General features: G+C 34.3%; 1 protein-coding gene across 3 annotated transcripts in view; it reads right to left on the reverse strand.

The window, feature by feature from the left end:
* The window catches only part of SMC5 (structural maintenance of chromosomes 5), a 141,629-nt gene that overhangs the window by 54,780 nt on the left and 69,959 nt on the right, over positions 1–16,890 (reverse strand). For 2 of the 3 annotated variants that reach the window (XM_075303918.1, XM_075303917.1), the window contains exons 5-7: positions 16,339–16,437; positions 7,121–7,414; positions 5,992–6,093 (exon numbers count right to left, since the gene is read on the reverse strand). In XM_075303918.1, coding sequence (XP_075160033.1) covers positions 5,992–6,093; positions 7,121–7,414; positions 16,339–16,437 — 495 coding nt within the window. The remainder of the gene's footprint in view (positions 1–5,991; positions 6,094–7,120; positions 7,415–16,338; positions 16,438–16,890) is intronic. The other variant, XM_075303919.1, reaches the window with a different exon arrangement.

Here is a 16,890-nt window from a genome sequence, read left to right on the forward strand (position 1 = left end):
TATTTTCTAAATTTTGCTGGATTGGTTTAATTTTTTCGCTAGGTGACATTTTTATAAAACATTAAAAACTCTTATGAATGTAATTTGCCCATAGCTAAATAGCGTAAAACTGTTCTTTGAAGATATTACGGAAATCTTACATTTATATAATCGAATCTGCGAATGCACTGCAAGTGATCTTTGTATTAGAAAATATTGGGGAGCACCAAGTTAGAGAAGCCAACTTGGTGGAAGCGTTCATTCCTGCAAATTAAATCTATATTCATTCCTGCAAATTAAATCTAATATCTTTTAACGATACCGCTGAGCTTTTCTAAATAAAATCATTACAATAACATCGTTGACGAGGAATTACGTATTCAATTAGTTGAAGCTTTGACTACCATATATTTTGGATCTTCAAATATCTGAAATATTGTCTTGTTGCAAGCTTGTAGTAAACTCTGGAAATTGGAAAAATTCCCTACATTTGTAGAAAAAATGAGAAATATGTCGTTTTTACCCTACACTGAAAAAAAGCATGCCCGGTTCCAAAGATTTTGTCTTTACTTTAAAAATTTTGGTACTGATTCCGAGCCAAAGAAGCGGAGAATACAAGTAAGGATACTTTTAAGACACAATTCTCTTTTAAATTTGGGTTTTGTGTACTTGCTTCTAGGAAGCAAATTTTAATTTTTCGCTTGTTCAGCTTTTTTCTTCATATGCTATCAAATTCCTTTAAAAACGAGTTAACGACTACTTTATTTTCCAAATTAAGACTCGACTTCGAGTAGAAATTTTGTTATGTTTCACGTAAAAAAGTCTTTAAAATAAAGTGTTGAAAAACGTGTCTTATATACTCAAAAAAAGTGAACTCTATATTTCACTAAAGCCAATTTAACTTTCTTTTAGTTCATGGAATTATTATGTTTGGAGAAAGTTTCCTCTACTCTAATATTTTTTTGTGTACGTTAGTTAAAATTACTAAAACCGAGGAAAAAAATATAAAAAAATGAAGGATAAAGATTAACTAAATTCGTGTCTTCCACAAAATAGTTCAATATTTCTTTAAATTTGTAAATTTTTTTTGGATTTTGGTTAAAAGCAAAACAAAGTGGTTTGTGATCTGTGAATAAAGTAAATTGTCGACCTTCTTGTATATGACGAAAGTGGCGGATAGCTTCATAAGCGGCTAATAATTCGTGCTCATAAGCGCTGTATTTGATTTGTGAAGGGCTTAGTTTTTTAGAGAAGAAAGCCAATGGTTCGCACCTACTATCAACCATTTGTTCCACAACGGCCCCAATGCCGTTATTGGATGCGTCTACTTTAAGGGCCATTGGGGCACTAGGCTTGGGATGAGAAAGCATAACCGCTTTAGCAAACAACTTGGTCCAGATAACTGATCTTTTATCTTTCTTTGTGGCTCCTTTTAGATATCCATTTAGAGGTATTTGAAGCCCAGCTGCATTGGGTAAAAAACGCCTATAATAATTGCTAAAAATTGTCTCAACTCTTGAATGGTCTTTGGTTTTGGATAGTTTGTACTAGTTTCCATTTATGAGTCTGTGGGCATTAACCCGGATGAGTTGATTTTGAAACCAAGGAAATTTACTTCCGAAAGTCCAAATTTGCATTTCGTTTGGTTTAAAATGATACCATGGTCTTTAGATATTTATTTAGAGGTATTTGAAGCCCAACCATTTGATTATTTTACAGGAAGAATATGAAAATATGAAAGAAAATCTGATCGGATAATTGCTTTGGTTACGTCAGCTATAACGAAATTCCACTTAAAATTTCTGTGTAGACCGAGGTCTAAACAAAGAATACTAGTTCCGAAAGTTTTAATTGGAGTAGCGTTAGCAGCGAAGAGATTGACAGGCGCATTATTATTGGTTGCAATTAAAATAGAGTTTTTAAGAATGATTTAGGAAGTACAGAAATATCAGCGCCAGTATCTATCAAGAAGTTTTTTTTGTGTTTGGCGAATTTTAACAAAAAGGCGGCAAGAGTTTATTGCTTCGCATTCGGCTGCCGCAAAGTCCGAATGCAATTCTATTTTTTGGGAATGAGCAGGGTGCTATGCACTTAAGCACCTTATCCTTGAAGTTGTTATGATACCAGCAATACTCTTTTCGGCCTCTGGATTTACTTCGAGATCTATTTCTTGATCTTAAAAATTCTGGTGAACGGGGTCGAATCTGATCGAAACGTTTTTCTAGAGCGTCAGTTTTATTTAATATAGCAGACATATCGTAGGAATGATTGTCCTCGATTCCAAATACTGATGGATTTAGTTGCTCTATTATTTTGTCTGCTTTTTCTGCAATGTCTTCCAAATTACCTTTGTTCCCAGTGAGAATTATTTTAACTTTCTCTGGCATCTGTTCATAGAATAAAGCTTTTAAAACTAATTCACTAACCTGACCAGTTGCCGCATTGTGCATCATTTGTAAGTAATGGCTGCGTTTTTGGTCCCCAATGGCATGTCCTAATAAAAGACGCCTGAGTTTCTTTTCGTCTGATTCGGTGAATGCGGAAATAAGCTTCTTTTTTAATGCCTCGTACTTACATCCCTCGAATGTTGTAGCCATTATAATATCTGACGCGAATTCTTGTGTTTCTGGGTCTAAATTACAAATTAAATGGTCGTATTTAGTTTCACTTCTTGTAATTCGATTGACTTTAAATACAGCTTCAACTTGAATGAACCAGAGTTTAGGGTTTTGCTTCCAAAATGGTGGAATTTTTACGTTAGTTTCGGAGGCAATTTGAGGCTGTGTCTGTTGAAAAGCTAGAGTTTTGAAGGTCTGAGCCTTCTCTTCCAGTATTTTCTTCAGTCTTCATAGTGTTCTTATCTCGGGGTCACCAATGTATGTGATTCGTTTAAAACGCGCTATTTATCAAAAAATGTAAAATTATTTATTTTAAGAAAATTGGTTTAAATAATTTGAAAAAGTAAAACTGAAGCGAAGAAAAATAATTTGACATAAAAAACAAAACAAATTAGATTTAAAAAATTAAATTTAAAATCGAGTGTCGCCTCAAAATCACTTAATTATAAGGACAATACGACTTCATTGAAAAGTTTATCGACTTTTGGACAAGGAAACAACTTTATATTAGAGAAATGCGTCTTCTATGCTAAGCAAAACTTGAATTCGTATTTTAAAGACATGAAATCTTTGACCTCACGGCAATATTTTTTTCAGTGTACAGTTGTAATTTTAAGAAGAATCCCCATAAAAAAGGATTTTTCCCTACACACAAAAAAAATTTCTGAGTCAATCACGAAATTAATTGATCCATTTAATTTTTAATTGAAATGTCTTCAATCACAGAAATGTTAGTATCAATAAAAAAATTAATTGAAGGTCAATTAAAAAGTTAATTGATCCAATTAAAAAATTAATTGATACTATTATTTTTGTGATTGCTTTTTGTTTCAATTAAAAATTTGTTGAATCAATTAAATTTTTAATTGAATATTTTTTAAAACTCAATTAAAATTTTAATTGGAAAAATTTTCGTGAAATTTTTTTGTGTGTACTCATGGCATCACTGCCAACAACAATCGCGTGTAATGCTGACCCCACGGGTATTTCTGTGCATATTCGACGCACAGAAAAAAATTAAATTGTTTTATAGGAAGAATGAATTGCCTCGTGAGTTACATATGTAGAACCCCATACATACACTGAAAAAAAAAGCATGCCCGGTTCCAAAGATTTTGTCTTTACTTTAAAAAATTTGGTATTGATTCCGAGCCAAAGAAGCGGAGAATACAAGTAAGGATACTTTTAAGACACAATTCTCTCTTAAATTTGGGTTTTGTGTACTTGCTTATAGGAAGCAAATTTTAATTTTTGGCTTTCTCAGCTTTTTTTCTTCATATGCTATCAAAGTCCTTTAAACACGAGTTAACGACAACTTTATTTTCCAAGTTAAGACTCGACTTCCAGTAGAAATTATGCTATGTTTCAAGTAAAAAGCTTCTTTAAAATAAAGTGTTGAAAAACATGTCCTATATCTGAACGATTTTTTTCTTTGTAGTCAAGATGCAAAAAGACAACAAATTTAAAGACAATTTCATTAAATTTAAAGAATTTTTCTGAATTATTAAAGTCAAGTTGACCTTAGCCCAAACATTTTTTTCTTGCATGTTATGATACCCATTTTTAAACCAAATCACTTAATTATAAGGACAATACGACTTCATTGAAAAGTTTATCGACTTTTGGACAAGGAAAAAAACTTTATATTAGAGAAATGCGTCTTCTATGCTAAGCAAAATTTGCATTCGTATTTTAAAGACACGAAATCTTTGATCTCACGACAATATTTTTTTCAGTGTACCAACAATATAACAAGATAAACAAAATTGACGATTTTCTAAATGAAATAAAGAAACAAAACGGTAACCCAATACCATATCCGGTATTGGGCAAATCATAACATTTCGGACTAATACATTTATGCTAACTTTTCATTAATTTTTAAATTTGGTTTTCCACTCATTTATACTTTTTGTATCTTTTCCCATAGTCAGCAAAAATAAAACAACCATTGAATTCAGGTATATAATTTAAAATAAAGAATAAGTTAGTTTGTAACAAGAACTCTAATAATCAAGTGTTTCAATTTCTGTTCGGGACAATAAAATTACTTCTCGACGGTCGCGATAAAAATGTATAATTCGTGCGAAAATTGTACTAGATTGTACGCCACATTTTAAGATTTCCACAAAGCGTTGTTAAAACAAGAAAAATGTATGTCGTGGAGTACTTTTAAACTGCCATTTTGTTAAATTTATACTCTTAAATTAAATTATACTCTTAATAGAAGAAAAAATGAACTATAATTAAAGAAAAAAATCATTGGCGCCAATTCATGACCATCTTAACCATACAGTAGTTCATTCTTACTATTTTTGGGAATCGTACGAAAATTTCTTCTGCTTTAGTTTACATTGGACTTATGTGTACGGTCATTGAACTTCATACCCTCGTTTAGTTCATAAAATACATACTTAAAAAAGAAAAAGTTCGCAAAAGATAATATTAACCCTTAACCCTAGAAAGCTTATCCTACTGAAAGTCACGGATAAGCTAAACATACGTATGTGGGACGTATCATAGTTTGTCATCACGTGGGCAAAATTTTTGAATTTTTGTTTTCAATTTTTGTACTTACACCGATTTTATATGCAAATCATTATCATTTAAACACATTTTAGGCCAATTTTTTTTTTATGTAGCAAAAAAAATCATATTTTCGGTACTCATTTTCATGAGGGAGAACGAAAAACTAAAAACCACATACGTCTCTCAGACGTAGATAAGTTGTTTAGGGTTAAACACGCATCGTATATTTTAAGATACAACTAGAAAAAAAACTTCCGACCAATTACACCAGAAAAGTGTACACATCACAGCAAATTATGAAATATTAGAAGAGCAGGACCAGCCAAGCCACTAAAAGATGAAATCTGGATTGAGACAACAATCAATGAACCGCCAATTGAACCGACACCTTCTACCCCTTCAGTAATGCAAGTATCATTAGACGAGAAGACTTTTCGGATCGTATCTGTTATTAAGACTGGGAGAGTGTAGTGTCGTCATTATTCCATTTTATCATATTTACATTTACATATAAAGATGGTAACATTGTACATTACTATTAATTGGTGTTATTTATGACATTTCATATTCAGTTATCTTTTGCCTATTGAAGTAAAGATATAAAAAAATATTCTTAAAACTCCTAAATACGTATAGCAAATATTTTGTTTGCTTTTATGCCTAAATTTGAGAAAAATTGTGATTTTTATGCAAACACAAAACATATATATTGTGTTTATTAAAAGTATAAATGGTTGGGTTACTTAATGTAAGTGCATAGTGGGCTGAATTGTCTAAGTGAGGCGAAAATGAAATGCACTGAGACTTTAACCTAACTTATAAAATTGCTGTTTCAGGGGACTGCGAATTCAGAATGAACACTTACCTCCATAATTATTGGTTTATATACACGTCCTCGGAACATATGAGAGTTTTCATCCAGCCATTTGATGGCTTCATAAACATCTGGAAATTTCGTTTTCAGAAACTGAAAGTACAAGAGTTGCGGTTTCCCAAACATACAGACGTACACAAACAATGGAACAAACAAGGAATTTCTGCACACACACAGCAAAAAATACACCAAAATATCCCCAATTAAAAAGTTAATTGAAGCTGAAAACCCTTTCAATTAAAAATTTAATTGATATAATTAACTTTTTAATCAAACTAGAAACATTAAATCAATTAGGTCAATGATTAAAATTTTTAAAGCTTTGATTAAAAAATTATTTGATACAATTAACATTTTAATCAAACTCGGAAGACTAAAGGTGGAATTACATACCATACGTGCGTACGTTAAATGCTATTGGCAAAAAGAGTTAGCATGTGGGAACTAAAACTAAAGTCATATACTTTAAAAAGTGCGTGGAATATAAAAACATAATAAAAAGCGCAGAGGCAAGGAATGTAATCAGCAAATTCATTAGTGTTTCAACGCACGCTGTGTAACTCAATTGAAGAATAGTATTCGTCAACGCATTCGAATACAACGTACGCACACATGACCGCATGGGATGTAATTCCACCTTAAGCCAGTTAAAAAAATATTTTTTTAAAATTTTTAATAAAAAAATTAATTGATACAATCCATTTGTTAATCAAACTAAGAACAGAACGTTAGTTACGAAAATGAGTGAATGTTTTTTTTAACTAATTGTTTCAATTAACAAATTAATTAAAAAATTTAATCAATGTCGATTGCAAACTTCAAATGATTTAATTAAAAAGTTTAACAAAAAAAAAACTAATCGATTTTTGCAATCAACATCAATTAAATTTTTAATTGAATCTATTAAACTATTAATTGGACATTTTCAAATTAAATCAATTGATGTTTTAATAAAATATTTATTATGCCCAATTAAAACTGTGATTGATACTATCATTTTCATTATTGAAGACATTTCAATTAAAAAATTAGTTGGATCAATTAATTTCGTGATTGAATCAGAAAAAAATCGTGTGCAGAAAAAAACATAAAACAAAACATTTTTTAATGAATCATATACCTTTAGTTTTTGCTCATTGACATTCTCCAAGGATTCCAAACGTGACTTCGAACTCTGAATCTCTGGTATACAGTCGTCTAATCTATTTAGCAAACTTCTGTGTTCCTGATTTAGACGTTTAATCTCTTGCTTGATTTGCTCCATTTTTAGTTCACAATCCCGTATGCGTTGTTCTCGATCTGCTTCCGACATCATATCATTTTGGAGGTTTTTTAAATCTTGGGCATAAATTTGCAACATTTTTATTTCGTGATTTATTTCGTTTTGACGTTCATTTGCATCCCGCTTGCGTTTCTAATAATTAAATCAAACATTACAAATACATATATACTAAATCATAAACAGAGTAATTCGCAACAGCGATAATACTGACATTGCTACACGCAAAGAAAACAAAAAACGTTTGGAAAACGTTTTTCTTTTGTTAGAGTTTTTTGAATTGCTTCGAAAAGTATACACTTTTATCACCAAAAATATTCGTTTGTTACAAAATTTTTATTTTTTCAATAAAAAAAAGTTATTTTTGAACCAAAAACACAGTCCATTTCGTTTATACAAACACTGTTCTTTTCTGACTTTAGGTTTTTAATAAGACATTTTACAGTTCATAGTAAAAATTTAATTTAGTAGATTGTAATGTTGAACATTTTTTCGGAATCTTCCTACCATATCTGGAATATATGTAAAAAAAAAACTTCGGTCGAAGCAGGGATGCCCAACTAAATGTATTTTTCTGTTAAATAAACTTTGTTTAATCGGCTCGTGGGCGCCGCAAGCTATGCTATATAAATATAACTTATATAGGTAATTGTCTATTGATGACAATAACGGCTACATAGCTCAGCGGATAGTGTGTTGGCTTACAAATTGCATGGTCCGCGGTTCGATTCTCCGTCCAGGCGAAAGGTAAAAAAAATAAAAATTTATAATATCGTATAATTTATTCTATATTGTTTGTATTGCAGAAAAAAGTGCTAAGAACTAAAAAAAACTTCGCGGAAGTGAGAAAGACGTGAGGGAAAATGCAATTAGCCAGATTTTTGTTTTTTTTTGTTTTGAGTTAGTCTTTATGAAATTGTTTTTACATCCTGGAAAAGAATAAACGTTTATCACAAAAAATATATACTTTTCTTCCAAATACACTTCCTGTCAACGAAAAGCAAATGAGAAACGAACTTTGTTTGTCTAAAATTTCGTTTGGGAGGAAAGAATTATTTTTTGCGTGTAGACAGAGATAGCAGGTGGAGCAAAAACTGACGCGCACGAAGCAGCACGTTCAACCGCGTTTTCTTTTAATGTATAGTTTTACCACTGTTAAGAATAAAACACTGTGCAACATTAACTATTGTAGCCTTTTATTTAATATAAAAGCACAATTGTGGCGACGGTTACGGAGTAATAAATTTTTTCTAATTCTATTCAAGTTACTGTGAAATTCTTATCAGCAAAATGTCCGACGACAAAATTGTAAGAATTTTGGCTGAACAACAAAAAACCACGAACGCACAAACACAGTTGCTCGAGAAACTCGCAGAACTAATCAAAGGGAAAAGGAGTCATCCACATCTACGAGGGCGGTTCGGAAACTTCTTAGCCTATTAATGAAAGAGAATAGTTAGTTTTTGAAAAATATTTTTATTTTTCAATACAATCTCCTGAAACTTCAATACACTTAGTCCAACGCTTTTCTAGCAATTCTATCCGTTGATTAAAATAGTTTTCCTCAAGGTCTTCAAAATAGTGGTTTACAACTTTAATTGCATCTTCATTTGAGGTAAAACGCTTGCCAGCAAGCATTTTTTTTAGATTTGGGAACAAGTAAGTCACTGGGAGCTAAATCAGGAGAATAAGGTGGGTGGTCAATTCGTTGATTTTAGCTATTGTTAAAACACTCTTGTGCGCTGGTGCGTTGTCTTGATGAAAAATTATTTTTTTGTGTTGTAAGCCAGAACGTTTTTCTCGAATTTGTACATTTAATTGATTCAAAAGGTTGCAATAGTACTCTGAATTTATTGTTTTACCTTTTTGCAGATAATCAATCGATAAAATACCTTTGAAGTCCCAAAAACCGTTGCCATAACCATACCAGCCGATTGAATTGTTTTTGCCTTCTTTGGGGCACTTCCTCCAGCTTCAGTCCATTGTTTGGATTGTTCTTTTGTCTCTGGAGTATAGTGGTGGATCCATCTCTCATCAACAGTTATGCAACGACGCTTAAAATCCATTTTAGTTATTTCGCTTATAACGATCCAAACAAGCTTGAGAAATTTTCATTCTTATACGTTTTTGATCGACTGTTAACAAATGCGGCACCCATCTTGCAGAAAGCTTTTTCATCTGTAATTCTTCATGCAAAATTTAATGGACTCGATCATTTGAGATGCCCATGATATTAGCAATTTCACGCACTTTTATTCGTCAATCATTTAATACCATATCATGCACTTTGGCTACAATTTCTGTTGTTGTTGCTGTTTTTGGACGTCCACTACGTGGTTCATCTTCAATGCTTGTACGACCACGTTTAAATTCAGTAACCCAATTTGTTACTGTTGCATATGAATGAGCACTTTCACCTAACACATTCACCATATCATTATGATGTTTTTATCCCGATAAACCTTTTTTATGTAAATATTTAATGACAGCACGCATTTCTAATTTTTCCATTGTAAAAAAATTGCGGATGCGTCTTTTTTGAACACCTGTTTCTATATGAAGGAGTTGCCAGATCGAAAAAGTTAACATGTGTTCATAACAGAGATGGAAGTTTCCAAAACACTTAACTTTTTATACCCTCCACCATAGGATGGGGGTATATTAACTTTGTCATTCCGTTTGTAACACATCGAAATATTGCTCTAAGACCCCATAAAGTATATATATTCTGGGTCGTGGTAAAATTCTGAGTCGATCTGAGCATGTCCGTCCGTCCGTCTGTTGAAATCACGCTAACTTCCGAATGAAACAAGCTATCGACTTGAAACTTGGCACAAGTAGTTGTTATTGATGTAGGTCGGATGGTATTGCAAATGGGCCATATCGGTCCACTTTTACGTATAGCCCCCCATATAAACGGACCCCCAAATTTGGCTTGCAGACCCTCTAAGAGAAGCAAATTTCATCCGATCCGGCTGAAATTTGGTACATGGTGTAAGTATATGGTCTCCAACAACCATGCAAAAATTGGTCCATAATTATATATAGCCCCCATATAAACCGATCTCCCGATTTGGCTTTCGCAGCTCTAAGAGAAGCAAATTTCATCCGATCCGGTTGAAATTTGGTACATGGTGTAAGTATATGGTCTTTAACAACCATGCAACCGATTTGACCTCCGGAGCCTCTTGGAAGACCACAATTCATCTGATTCAGTTGATATTTGGTACGTGGTGTTAATATATGGCCTCAAACACCCATGCAAAAATTGGTCGAAATCGGTCCATAATTATATATAACCCCCATATAAACCGATCCCCAGATTTGACCTCCGGAGCCCCTTGGAAGAGCAAAATTCATCCGATTCGGTTGAAATTTGGTACGTGATGTTAGTATATGGTATCCAACAACCATGCAGGAATTGGTTCATATCAGTCCATAATTATATATAACCCCCATATAAACCTATCCCCAGATTTGACCTCCGGTGCCTTTTGGAGAAGCAAAATTCATCCGATCTGGTTGAAATTTGGTACGTGGTGGTAGTATATGATATATAACAACAATGCCAAAAGTGGTCCATATCAGTCCATAATCATATATAGCCCCCATATAACCGATCCCGAGATTTGGTTTTGGAGCATCTTGGTAATTTTAGAAGTTTCTACACATTCCATGGTGGAGGGTACATAAGCTTCGGCCTGGCCGAACTTACGGCCGTATATACTTGTTTCTGTTTATACCGCGCTTTTTGTGCTAGACTAAGAAGTTTCCGAACTGCCCAGTTTCTCAAACAAATGCAGGCACATCAAAAGCTGCACTTATGGAGTCATTGGCACACTCAATAACAGAGTTCGTCTATGAACCTGAAAGTGGTCTCACATTCCAGACATGGTACAACCAGTTCAAACATGTGTTCGAAAGGGAAGCAAGTTCTTTGGAAGACCATGACAAAGTGGCTCTTCTCTGGAGAAAAATGTCAAACCAAGTCCACGAACGCTTCACTAACTACGTTCTGCCAAAGAAACCCAAAGAAATTGTACTTAAGGACACAGTCGATCCTCTAACAAAACTTTTTGGTAAAACTGAAACACAAGTTGCACAGCGCTACAGATGTCTACAGCTGGCGTAGACAGACAACGAAAGCTTCAGAGAGTACGCAAGTCGCGTGAACTTGCAGTGCGAACTTTTTAAAATGAACGAATTGCGTACTTGATCTCAAGTCCAGTAAAGACAATGAAATCCGGATACGTCTTCTCAAAATGCTCGATGAAGAAACCGACGGCATGAATTTGGACAAATTGGTGGACGGAACACAAAGGATCTTAGACCTGAAAGCAGACAATACTTTGATCGAAAATCAACAAAAGGTAATCTGTGCTGTTACGAAGGCAAAAAGCGATTCCAAGCAAGCAGACCGAACACCAAAAACACCCAGTTGGTTTTGTGGAGATTTACATTATGTTAAATTCTGTCCCTATCGAGATCACAGATGTACCAGATTAGAGGTATGCACGTGACACGATATTGTCGTGACTCATTTACAATTTTAGTGATGCCTGGGATGTTAAGTGTTTTTAATCATGCTCATGTTTTCAAACACATCCCTAAGGCAAATTAGTCATAAAATTATTTGTGAGTCACGACATTTTTCGTGAGTCACGATATTTTTCGTGAGTCACGGTATTTTTCGTAAATCACGACGTTTCGTGCGTGATTGTGCGAGTGTGCGTGAGTCTTACCAAACAATATCGTGCGTGAGTAAGATTTTTCCATCGTGAGTGTGCGTGAGGGTGAGTAAAATATTACTCACGTGCACACCTCTATACCAGATGTCACCAAACTGGACACAAGGACAACTACTGCACAAGTGCAAGAACTGGCAGTACAACAAAACCGTCTCATAGTGGAACCAAGCCGAAAAACAACAAGAAGTCCAAAAACAATTTTCGCACAACTGCAGTTTTCACAACAAAACAACAAAATTTCAAGGAACTTCGTAAGTATGTAACTGTAAATTTCAACAAGCCTGTGAAACTGCAAGTAGACACAGCATCAGATATCTCCATGATTTCTGAGTCAACATGGGAAAATATCGGCAAACCTGAAGTTCATACTACCACTGACAGCGCTAGTGATGCTAACACAAGCAACATTAAACTTCTAGCTAAGTTCAAAGTAAATGTCACCATGAACAACATCACAAAATGTTTGCAGTGTTACATCACAGATGTAGATCAACTCAATATCATGGGTATCGATTGGATTCAAGCATTTGAACTCTGGGACAAACCAATTTCGATGTCGTGTCGTCAAATTTGTCTTGACGATGAAATAGCGGCATTAAAATCTAACTATCAAGAAGTATTCAACAATTCAAGTCTCGGACTTTGTACAAAAACACAAGTTAGAATTCAGTTACTGCCCAATGCTAAAGAAATTTTTGTTCCAAAGCGCGCCAGTCCCATATGTGGCAAGAGTAGAAATAGAAAATGAATTGGAAAGACTTGAGAAAACCAACATAATGACACATCAAGGTATGCAGCGCCAATAGTAGTGAGTAAACGGAACGGAAAAATCAGAATTTGTGCAGATTACTCAACTGGACTAAATTCAATCATTGAGTCTAATCAATATCCGTTACCAACCCCCAGATGAAATACTCTCCGATTGCCATACAGCAACAATTTTCAGTCATCTTGACCTATCAGACGCCTACCTTCAAGTGGAAGAATACGACGATAGTAGGGAGCTTCTTACTATCAACACCCACAAGGGTCTGTAAGATTCAACCGCTTGACGCCCGGCATCAAATCGGCTACAGGGGCATTTCAGACGATAATGGACCAACTTTGCAACGGCATAGATGGAGCAAAAGCATATATAGACGACATTATGCTTGCCAGTAGTCAATTGCTGATCATATTACTAATTTGAATTTGCTTTTACAGAGAATTCAAGAATTTGGTTTCAAGCTCAAGTTTGATAAATGCCAATTTTTCAAAAACCAAATAACGTACCTCGGACAAGTCATCAGCAAAGAGGGCATTCGACCCGATCCGAACAAAATCAATGCCGTTCGAAACCTAAAGGTACCTCAAAATATATCAGAAATTCGAAGCCTTCTGGGTTTTATCAACCATTAGGGTAAATTTGTCGGCAACATGAGAAATTTACGCAAGCCTCTAGATGACTTATTGAAAAATGGTGTATGTTATCGCCTCTTCTTTTAACTCATTACAACCCGAAATTACCGATACATGTCGCGGCCGACGCTTCTTCAATGGTATCGGAACAGTAATTTACCACACATTCCCAAACGGCGGAATGAAGGCAATATATCACGTTTCAAGATCCCTCACACCAGCAGAGAGGAACTACAGCCAAATAGGAAAGGAGAGTGCAAAGATTCAACAAAATGTTATTCGGACTCAGGTTCATGCTACATACCAATCGCAAGCCCTTACTAACGGTGTTTGGTTCCAAAAAGGGAATCCCAGTATACACCGCAAACCGACAACGTTGGGCACTAATTCTACTTGCGTATGATTTTGAAATCACATATACCAACACCAAGGATTTTGGTCAAGCAGATGTTCTTTCAAGGATAATCACAGATCACGAGAAACCATCTTGTTGCTTCAATATCACTCGAGAAGGACATACGACACGAATTGAACGAGAACATGGAGACTCTTACAATATCATATGAAATGATAGTAAATACTACCAAAAAAGACAACGTTTTGCAACTAGTCATCAAATACATGCAAAATGGTTGGTCCGAAAGCAGTAAGACAAAAAACGTAAGGAATCACTCTCAATGGTAGACGGATGTCTTATGTTTAACACCCGAGTCGTAGTACCCGGTATTTTTCATCAGAAAATTCTCAAACAACTGCACCGGGGACACTTGTGTGCTGAAAATCGATAGCACGGAGCTACATGTACTGGCCGAACATCGACAGACAGATTGAGGAATTTGTTGACACAATCAATAACTACCATCGCAACAATAAAACTACTCACCGAGTATTGCGCCTTGTTTGGTAACCCAGAACAAATCGTCTCAGACAATGGCACTCAATTTTGTTCTGAGCAATTTCAAATATGGTGCAAAGAAAGAGCGATCTTACACACAAGAACAGTGCGATTCCAACCAAGCTCCAACGGACAAGCTGAACGATTCGTCCACACGCTTAAGCGAGCATTAAAACAGATGGAAGGAGAAGAGAATACCACCGCAGCACTTCAAACATTCTTGGAAGTATATCGTTCCATTCCAAACCCCCATAACTTCAAATTCCACAACTCCAGCGGAATCTTTTATTGGCAGAAAGAACTGTCTTTGACGCCATTATAAGACCAACTCCAAATGAACCAAAATTTAACAAGAAATGAAGGAGCAATATAATAAGAAACATGGTACACGACCTGGATCTTTCCACCACGGCGATCTAGTCTACGCCAAAAACTTCAAAGGCAACAAGAGCTACTGGGTTCCTGGAGAAATCATAGAAAGGATTTGTAAAGTAATCTATAATACACTTATCGACGTTGGAGACAAAAAGATACTCGTCACAGCACACGCCGACCAACTTCGGATTGCCTCTAGACTTTCTACTAGAAGAATTTAAGATTACACCTACTCAACAGAATGAAGACTTTACTACACCACCATCTTCGCCAAACTGGGCTCCTCAACGTATAGTATCAAGAAGACAACCAGTAGAACCAATATCGCGATCTCCGCTTCAAATCTAAAGAGGGGGATGTTAGGGGGTAACCCTATAATCATAAACACAATAATTCATAAACTGACATTGCTCAACAGAGATAGCAATATAACAAAAACTGACGCGCACGAAGTAGCACGTTCAACCGTGTTTTTCAACGTTTCCTTTAATGTATAGTTTTACCACTTTTAATTAAGAGTATAAGAATAAAACACTTTGTATTTTCTGTTAACGTTAACTATTGTAGTATTTTATTTAACATAAAAGCACAACTCATAGAAAATATCTACATAGCTGGTCCAGCGAAAAACAAATCAAAGAAATGTTAGTCTTAAGAATTTTATCCAAATGTTAAGACAAAACTTGTTATTTTTTGTGTATTCGTCGCCTAACATTTTGCTTTTATGCCTTGATAAAATAAAACTATTCAAATATTCAAAAAAATATTTCATTTATTGTTTAACAAAAAAAAAAAACTATATAATTTTTATGGGGGTTTAACTTTGGCATTCAGTTTATAACACATCGAAATATTGGTCTAAGACCCCATAAGGTATATATTCTGGGTCGTGGTAAAATTCTGAGTCGATCTAGCATTGTCCGTCTGTGGAAATCACGCTAACTTCCAAACGAAACAAGCTATCGACTCAAAAATTGACACAAGTAGTTGTTATTAATGTAGGTCGGATGGTATTGCAAATGAGCCATATCTCAAACACCCATGCAAAGGCTTTTTATAAGTTTATACAATAAAATAGCAAGCAAATAACTATCAGATTTCATTACATCAGCTTATGGGGTTTCTTAAATTTTAAATTCAATGATTTGAACTCTGGTACTAAATGTGTAACATGAAATTGACAGTAATAAATACGAAACTATCCAAGAAATTCTCCAACGGAAAATCGAAGGTGTTTCGCCGAGAGAACTCGATTTGGAAGATGGCACTGAAGGCTGTACCGGCTACGATGACGAAAGGAACATTTTTAGCGCCCCTACATATATTAAACTGCAAATTTAACCCCAGCAAGCTTAACCTACTGAAAGTCACGGATAAGCTAAACATACGTCTGTGGGACGTATCATCTTATCGTTTGTCATCATGTGAACAAAATTTGTGGATTTTTGTAAATTTTTGTACTTACACCGATTCTATATACAAATCCGTATCATTTAAATACGAGTTTGGCTAAACTTTTATTTACTGTGTAACATAAAAATCACATTTTCGGTACTCATTTCATAAAGAAGAACGAAAAACTAAAAAACGCATACGTCTCTCAGACGTAGATAAGCTCTCTAGGGTTAATGATTCATACATACCTCGAATTTAGATTTTTCTTCATTTATTTTATTCTTCAGAACTTCAATTTTTTTCATTATTTGATTTTTTTTATCGTCTGCAACTTTTAAATTACGATCCTGAAAAGAAAATTTTTTTAAACATTTATTACTGTAATATTGGAAAGATATAAAATCAGGCATGTATAAATAAATCATGAAATTACACCCAGAAAAAAGTGCCTTCGAAACTAAAGGAAAATGTTTTCATCAATATAGTTTATCCATTTTATTTCCATTAAGGTAAATTTTTGTGAGAAATAATAAAATTTACTCGTTTCAGTAAAAAAATCCTAAACTGGAAGCAGTTAGGAATAGTTCATTAACTAGAATAAGGCATGGAATTTTACTCATACTGTTTTCTTCGCTGGGTATAAGAATTTACTACTGAACAAGAAAATTTTATTCACCGATAACAAAGCATTCGTAAAAATAAACAAAATCCGAACTAAAACCAAGTTTCCTCAAAATTAGTAAAATTTCTTATAAAATGATAATTTCGACTTCCTTTATAATAGAAAGTTTTTCATACAT

Source organism: Haematobia irritans, chromosome 4 (assembly GCF_050003625.1).
Source record: "Haematobia irritans isolate KBUSLIRL chromosome 4, ASM5000362v1, whole genome shotgun sequence".
Lineage (NCBI taxonomy): Eukaryota > Metazoa > Arthropoda > Insecta > Diptera > Muscidae > Haematobia > Haematobia irritans.